Here is a 7,500-nt window from a genome sequence, read left to right on the forward strand (position 1 = left end):
GAAAGTCGAAGTATATATTTTACTCGATACAAACTCTTTTTTATTGAAGATCCACTATAATAATGAGAAAGATTTCTGCATATACACACAAATCGGTCGATAATATCAGAATCCGATGAATCAGTCCGGACCGGTTTACTAATGGGATGTCCTACTGCCTTACAAAATTTCGTTTTTGACAATGATCCAATCAAAGGAATAATTGGAACTATTGTATCGAGTTTCTTCATAGTATTATCTTTATCTATTAGAAATGAATTTTCTAGCATTTGACTTCGTACGACCGAAGGATTTAATTTTACATTTGAAAGATAGCCCAAAAGGTTGAGAGAATGCTTGGATAATGAATTTATATAGATCTTTTCTGGTTGAAACCACACATAAAAATGACATTGACATAAATTGACAAGGTAATATTTCCATTTTTTCATCAGAAGAGGCCCATCTTTTGAAGCCAGAATGGATTTTCCTTGATATCTAACATAATGCATGAAAGGATACTTGACCAACCATAGGATAGTCTGAAAATCATTAGCAAAGACTTCTGCAAAATGTTCTATTTTTCCATAGAAATAAATTCGTTCAAGAAGGACTCGAGAAAATGTTGATCGTAAATGAAAGGATTGGTTACGAAGAAAAAAGAGGATTGATTCGTATTCATATACATGAGAATTATATAGGAACAAGAAAAATCTTGGATTACTTTTTGTAAAAATAGAAATAGATCCCTTTTGAATAATAAGACTGTTCCTATTCCAATATTCATGAAGAAAGAGTCGTAATAAATGCAAAGAAGAGGGATCTTTCATCCAATAGCGAAGGGTTTGGACTAATTTTTCTATATGGATGGGGTAAGGTATTAATACATCTGACACATAAATTAAATGTGGAAATTTGTCCTCTAAAAAAGGAAATATTGAATGAATTGATCGTAATTTATGAGATTTAACTATCTCCGACCTTTCTAAAGAAGATACTAACCGTAGAGAAAATGGAATTTCCACAATAACTGCAAAGCTCTCTGATATCATTTGATAATACAAATTCTTGTTGTACTTAAAAAATGAATTTTGGTTAGAATCATTAGCAGAAAAAGAAAAAAAAACCAAACGATTCTGTTGATACATTCGAGTAATTAAACGTTTTACAATTAAGAAACTAGATTTATTGTCATAACCTACATTTTCCAACAAAATCGATCTATTTAAACTATGATCATGAGCAAATATATAAATATACTCCCGAAAGATAAATGGGTATAGGAGGTCATTTTTTCGAGATCCATCTAGTTCTAAATATCTTTGATATTTCCACATGTATTAGATTTGATTGAAGCAAGGATAGAGGATTTTTATTGAGTTGGTTATAAAATGATACATAGTGAATGATACATAGTGCGATACAGTAAAAACAAATGTAGTATAATAAGCAAAGAGTAGATACCTCGGAAATAGATAAACTCATTATCATTAACGGGCTCCCCACCCTCTTCTTTTTTCCATCTAATTTGTTTATGTGCATTATAGGATAGGATAAAAAGATGATTAGAAATCCTTTATTTTTTCAAGTCAATCGCTCTTTTGATTTTGGAAAAAATCTCTTTATCAATATACTCTTTCTTCTACACATTCGTCTCCCCTTCATAGTGGAGAATAGCTAATAGTTAGGACTCATTAAAAGAAAATAGAAAATCTGCTTATAGAGAAACCTTTCCCGCATTAGGTACTAATTTATTTTTAACGTCTAATTAGATCGGATAATCGTTCAAATTAAGAACGTAAGCTCGTTGCTTTTTTGTTTCCCTATAATTGGAATCGTAGGACTCTATCCATTTATTAACTCGACCGAACTTTGAATTCATTTTTTTATGTTCCGCATCAAATCAAGAATTCAAATAAGGTTGGACCGATCCGGCAAAAATGAAATATTCGCAGAATTCTCCATTGATACGACATGCTGTTTTTTCCATTCATTCCTTTCAGGATCAGTCGTGGTCTTACAAACTATACCGACGGTATGGACGAATCCCTTTCTTCATACAAACGTGTAAAAGAAGTTAGCCGCACTTAAAAGCCGAGTACTCTACCGTTGAGTTAGCAACCCCCCCAAAAAAAAATTATTATTATTATTATTATTATTATTATTAAAAATATATATATATATATTTTATACGTATATATATACATTTTCTATTTTATTTTTATATTTATAAAATTATAAAATTTTTATATAAAATGTATAATATAATAAAATAATAAAATGTATAATATAATAAAATAGAAAAAGAAATAAAAGAATTTTTTTTTTTTTTATTTTTTTTAAGTGAATTTTAAATTTCTATTAGAATTTAGAATTCTATTAGAATTTAGAACATTTTTTTTCAATCAAACAAAACTTTTGTATCACAAAAAATCCAAGAAACCCATTACTTGAATAAAGAAAAAAACCAAATCTATGGAACAGAAATCTATGGAAAGAGAAATTTATGGAACAGGGATAAATAGATCCACAGATAAGATCCAATTATCTCAGATCGGATTATATTTATTTGATACACTGTTGTCAATATGAGTGTGAATATACTGAAAAAAAATCGATTTTTTCGTTATGTTAGCAGTCTATAGGTATGAATAGAGTATGAATAAAAGAAGAAAAGGGGGGGATAGTAGAGAAAAGGTTATACAAAGCTATATATGTATACGAATTACCCGCACCCTTTATTTCATTATTCATTATTTATTTCATTATTCATTAAGTAAATTGTGTTTGATTAAGGCGAAGTTCCGTAAAAACCCCTGCCTTCCTTTAAGATAAAGAAATAAGTTTTTTTGAATCTTCAAGTGACTCCATAGAATGGATTCGCCTATCTCATATTTCTTAGAGTTCCAAGGACTCATAAAAAACCATTCAAAATATTGAATTTATATTTCATTTTGAAATTGCCTATCTCGATATCATTATTTGAATAAAGTTTTATTTTACAGTAAGAAACACATTTATTTTATCATCATAAGAGAAAAAACCCCCCATATTGATTAAACCATCAACGATTTAAAACAAATAAATGGGTTATCCCATTTTTTTTTTAGTGTAGTGGTGGATAAAAAGACTAATGTAAGGAAAATTGGAAGTTATTATTCTTTCCTACTGAATGCTAAAATCAGAATCGAAATACTAGAAAGTCATCTTATTTATCAGATAGACTAAAGAATTGTCACTGAAACTAATTATGGATATTCTATGTTAAATATTTAAATTAAGTAAATTAAGTAAATATTAAAATTAAGTAATAAAATTAAGTAATATAATAAGTAAAGAATCACCATTTTTTTTTTACATTACAAAAAAGGAAACAAAAGTGTTAATAAGCTAAGAATACATACATATAAGCATTTCCTCATTTTATGAGTAGTTTATTTGACTTGACTTGAGTCTTTCTAAAATTTTTCCTAAAGTTAAAGTAAAGTGAATAAGATATATGAATCAACTCTGTCTTAATTGTTAGATAGATTTAGAATTATTCATTTTAGAATTCGAATTTTTTATTAAAGCTAAAGACAAAATATCTTAAAACGAAGTTAGTAAAAAAAAAATACATATGTTTCGTATGTCTTTTCTTTATTTGTTAATAAAGATTTTAACAGGCACAGACATTGAAATTGATATCTTCCATTAAAAATTAACTCCTATCTACTCCCCCAATTGTATGAGAAGTGATGAATGATAAATCAAATAAGGAAGAATCCTTTTTTTTATATAGAATATCTGGGACGGAAGGATTCGAACCTCCGAATAGCGGGACCAAAACCCGATGCCTTACCGCTTGGCCACGCCCCATTTATATTTCTATTCAACACTAATAAAAACTAATATTGGTATTGGTTCTTCGTCAATTCCCACCAAATATCTAGGAAATATATTAGCTTATTATCCGGATTTTGGTATGTGTAGATATAGAATTAAACTGAATTTATTGATCATAATATATAATTCAATTAAGATATTGTATAAAAACAGGATTTCCTCTATTCTTTTTTGATTTGAGAATTGAGGGATTTTTGATTGGGTGAGTTTAATAAAGAAGGATTTTTTATCTACCTGACTTTATTTTCTATCCATTTTTATATGAATAACATATTAATAACTCAGTCAAAATAAAAATACAATTATCTTCAAGAACAAAATGTTTGTTATGCTTAATATTTTTAGTTTAATTTGCATCTGTCTTAATTCTGCCCTTTATTCAAGCAATTTTTTCTTCACAAAATTGCCCGAGGCCTATGCCTTTTTGAATCCAATCGTAGATTTTATGCCAGTAATCCCTGTACTCTTTTTTCTATTAGCCTTTGTTTGGCAAGCTGCTGTAAGTTTTCGATGAGATCTTTAATACTGTCCTAAAATAATTCATGATTTATTCGACAAAAAAATTATAGCAATTGATAAGATCAGATAAGTCTTAGAGTATAAACTCTTAATCTTAATTCAAACATTGAAATTGTTGTATAAACGCGACAATTCTGGATAACCCAATTTTTTTTTCTTCATTCTGCACTTTTTTTCAATTTCAGATCCTATTAGAGTCCTAATTGTAGTTATGAAAAAAATATCTAATTTTCGGTATGTCTAATTTTCGGTATGAAAAAAAATTTTAGCAATAAAAGACTCGACTCTTATTACAAATGAATTTCGAAAAATTTCTAGAAATCACTGCATTTCTTGGTGTTAAAATAGAATATGTGGTATAAAAACAGAGAATCTATTTTTTTTCCAAACCAAAAAAGATCTTGGAGATTTTATAATGCTTACTCTCAAACTCTTTGTTTACACAGTAGTGATATTCTTTGTTTCTCTCTTCATCTTTGGATTTTTATCTAATGATCCAGGACGAAATCCTGGACGTGAAGAATAAAATTTGCTAAATTTGAACGAAAAGATACAAAAAATTCCAAGTCATCGCCGAGACCGGAAAGAGAGGGATTCGAACCCTCGGTACGAATAACTCGTACAACGGATTAGCAATCCGACGCTTTAGTCCACTCAGCCATCTCTCCCGATTTTTAAAGGATAATTACTATGTTATATTACAGAACAAGTAACACTTGAAAATGGAAAAAAGGATTTTTTATTACTTTTCTCTTTATTACTTTCATAATTACTTTTTTTCATAATTACTTTTCTATTCTTTTATATATCTATATATGTCTATTTAATTTAATATATGCTATTTAATATAATTAGTTAATATAATATTATAATTAGTTAATATAATATTTGTTAATATAATATTGAATTAGTTAATCTAATAATAATATTTTATTGAATGTATTGAATATTAATATTTTGAAAATAGATTCTAAATCTAGATATTAAATATGTAAATATTAAATATTTAATAAATACTAAAATACTAAGATATTCAATATTAAATATAGAGATAATTTTCTATTTTATTCAATTTTCTATTTTATTCTTTTATTCTAATTTTTTCATTTTTTTAGTTTAGAATTTTTTTAGAATTGAATTTCTTTTAGAATTCAATTTCTTATTATTTTCTTATTATTTATATTCTTATTTATATTATTTTTATATTCTTATTTATATTATTTTATATTCTTATTCATATTATTTATATATTTTTATTATTTATATATTTTTCTATTTATATATTTTTCTATATATAGAGATAATTTTATTTCTTATAGGAAATTTCTTATAGGAATATATTCTTATAGAATTCTTATATATATTATTTTTATATTAATATATTAATTATTATTTATATATATATTATTTTTATATATATTATATATTATTTATATATATTCTATTTATTTATATATATTCTATATTATTATATATTATTTATATATTATTTTATTATTTTTATATATATATATATTATTTATATATATATATATAATATAATATTATATATGATAATATAATATTATATATGAGTATATAATTTATATTAGTATATAGTTTATATTAGTATATAAATAGTATATAATTTAATATATATAAATAGTATATAATTTAATAATACTAATATTATAAATAATACTAATATTATAATATAATAATACTAATATTATATTCCCTTATAATATAATACTTGTAATATAATATAACTTGTAATATAATATAATTTATAATATAATAATACTAATATTATATTCACTTATAATTATAATATAATACTTGTAATATAATATAATACAACTTCACTTATAATACAACTATAATACAACTAACTATAATAGAATACAACTATAAAATAAAACAACTATAAAAAAAAAGAAACTAAATATTAAAGAAAATATATAAAAAAAAAATGCTCAATTGTCTTACTCGACAAAAGATTCATTTATATACAATAATCACATCGTAGCGGATATAGTTTAGTGGTAAAAGTGTGATTCGGTTTATTAATTATTAATTCTAATAGTCTAATAGTTAAGGGATCCCTCGGTTCATATTCCGATGAAAAACTTTATTTCTTAAAAAGATTTAATCCTTTACCTCTCAATGAAAAATTCGAGGAAGAATATACATTCTCGTGATTTGTATCCAAGAGTCAATTAGAAATTGAGAAATTGGATTATGAAATTACGAAACATAATTTTTTTTATTTGATCAATACTTTAAAATGAATGAGTATGAGTAAAGGATCTATGGAAAAAGACAGAAAAGTGTATTTCTAATCGCAACTAAATCTTCAATTTTTCTTTGTTTTGTTTTGTATAGTCGAGATTGAAGCAAAATAAGTATTTAAAGGATGTCTTTAGTTTACTATAAGACATCGACTTCTTTTTTTAGCTCGGTGGAAACAAAATGCTTTTCCTAAGGATTTTTTCAAATAGAAATAGAGAACGAAGTAACTAGAAAGATTATTAAAATCCCACTCATCTAGAGGGATCATCTAGAAAGCGCCTTGTTTTGAATACATTAAGACAGAAAAGCTGACATAGATGTTATGGGTCAATTTTTTTTTCGCTCGCCCCTTATAGCTGGATAGCTGGAAATTTTCCAGATTCCATAAAGGAGCCGAATGAAACCAAAGTTTCATGTTCGGTTTTGAATTAGAGACGTTAAATTAAAGATGATGAATCAACGTCGACTATAACCCCTAGCCTTCCAAGCTAGCGATGCGGGTTCGATTCCCGCTATCCGCTTATATCCCTATACTCTCTAAAAAATAGAGATACTATATATTCTAAATTTATATATAAAAATTTATTTATATAATAATATTTAAATATATAATAATATTTAAATATATATTAAATATATAATAATATATTCTAAATATATATTAAATATATAATAATATATTAATTAAATATTATAATAAATATAATAATTAATATATTAATTAAATATATAATATTAATTAAATATATAATAATATATTAAAGAAATTTAAAATATATAATTCCAATTTTAAAATATATAAATATTTTAAAATATATAAATATAATAAAGATTAAAATAATAAAG

The 7,500-nt window shown here is 24.8% G+C and overlaps 3 protein-coding genes and 4 non-coding genes; 3 read left to right on the forward strand and 4 right to left on the reverse strand. All coding sequences in view use genetic code 11, as the record gives it.

Annotated features, from left to right (window-relative positions):
• matK (maturase K) overlaps positions 1-1,316 on the reverse strand; it is a 1,530-nt gene extending 214 nt beyond the window's left edge. The window contains exon 1 of the mRNA in view: positions 1-1,316. This exon is cut by the window's left edge and continues 214 nt beyond it. Within this exon, the coding sequence (YP_002720094.1) occupies positions 1-1,316 (1,316 nt within the window).
• trnK-UUU overlaps positions 1-2,106 on the reverse strand; it is a 2,766-nt gene extending 660 nt beyond the window's left edge. Inside the window, exon 1 of one tRNA in view lies at positions 2,067-2,106.
• Positions 2,107-3,765: 1,659 nt separating this feature from the next.
• trnQ-UUG lies at positions 3,766-3,837 on the reverse strand. Its single transcript has one exon. It is a non-coding gene; the product is annotated as a tRNA-Gln (tRNA).
• A 346-nt stretch (positions 3,838-4,183) lies between these two features.
• psbK (photosystem II protein K) lies at positions 4,184-4,378 on the forward strand. Its single transcript has one exon. The coding sequence runs from the start codon at positions 4,184-4,186 to the stop codon at positions 4,376-4,378; it is 195 nt and encodes a 64-aa protein (YP_002720095.1).
• A 420-nt stretch (positions 4,379-4,798) lies between these two features.
• Positions 4,799-4,909, forward strand: psbI (photosystem II protein I). The gene has a single exon. The coding sequence runs from the start codon at positions 4,799-4,801 to the stop codon at positions 4,907-4,909; it is 111 nt and encodes a 36-aa protein (YP_002720096.1).
• Positions 4,910-4,963: 54 nt separating this feature from the next.
• trnS-GCU lies at positions 4,964-5,051 on the reverse strand. Its single transcript has one exon. It is a non-coding gene; the product is annotated as a tRNA-Ser (tRNA).
• Positions 5,052-6,390: 1,339 nt separating this feature from the next.
• trnG-GCC lies at positions 6,391-7,175 on the forward strand. One transcript has 2 exons: positions 6,391-6,413; positions 7,130-7,175. It is a non-coding gene; the product is annotated as a tRNA-Gly (tRNA).
• The last annotated feature ends 325 nt before the right edge of the window (positions 7,176-7,500 follow it).

The sequence above is a fragment of the chloroplast genome of Jatropha curcas (genome assembly GCF_041381405.1).
Source record: "Jatropha curcas chloroplast, complete genome".
NCBI classification, from domain to species: Eukaryota; Viridiplantae; Streptophyta; class Magnoliopsida; order Malpighiales; family Euphorbiaceae; genus Jatropha; species Jatropha curcas.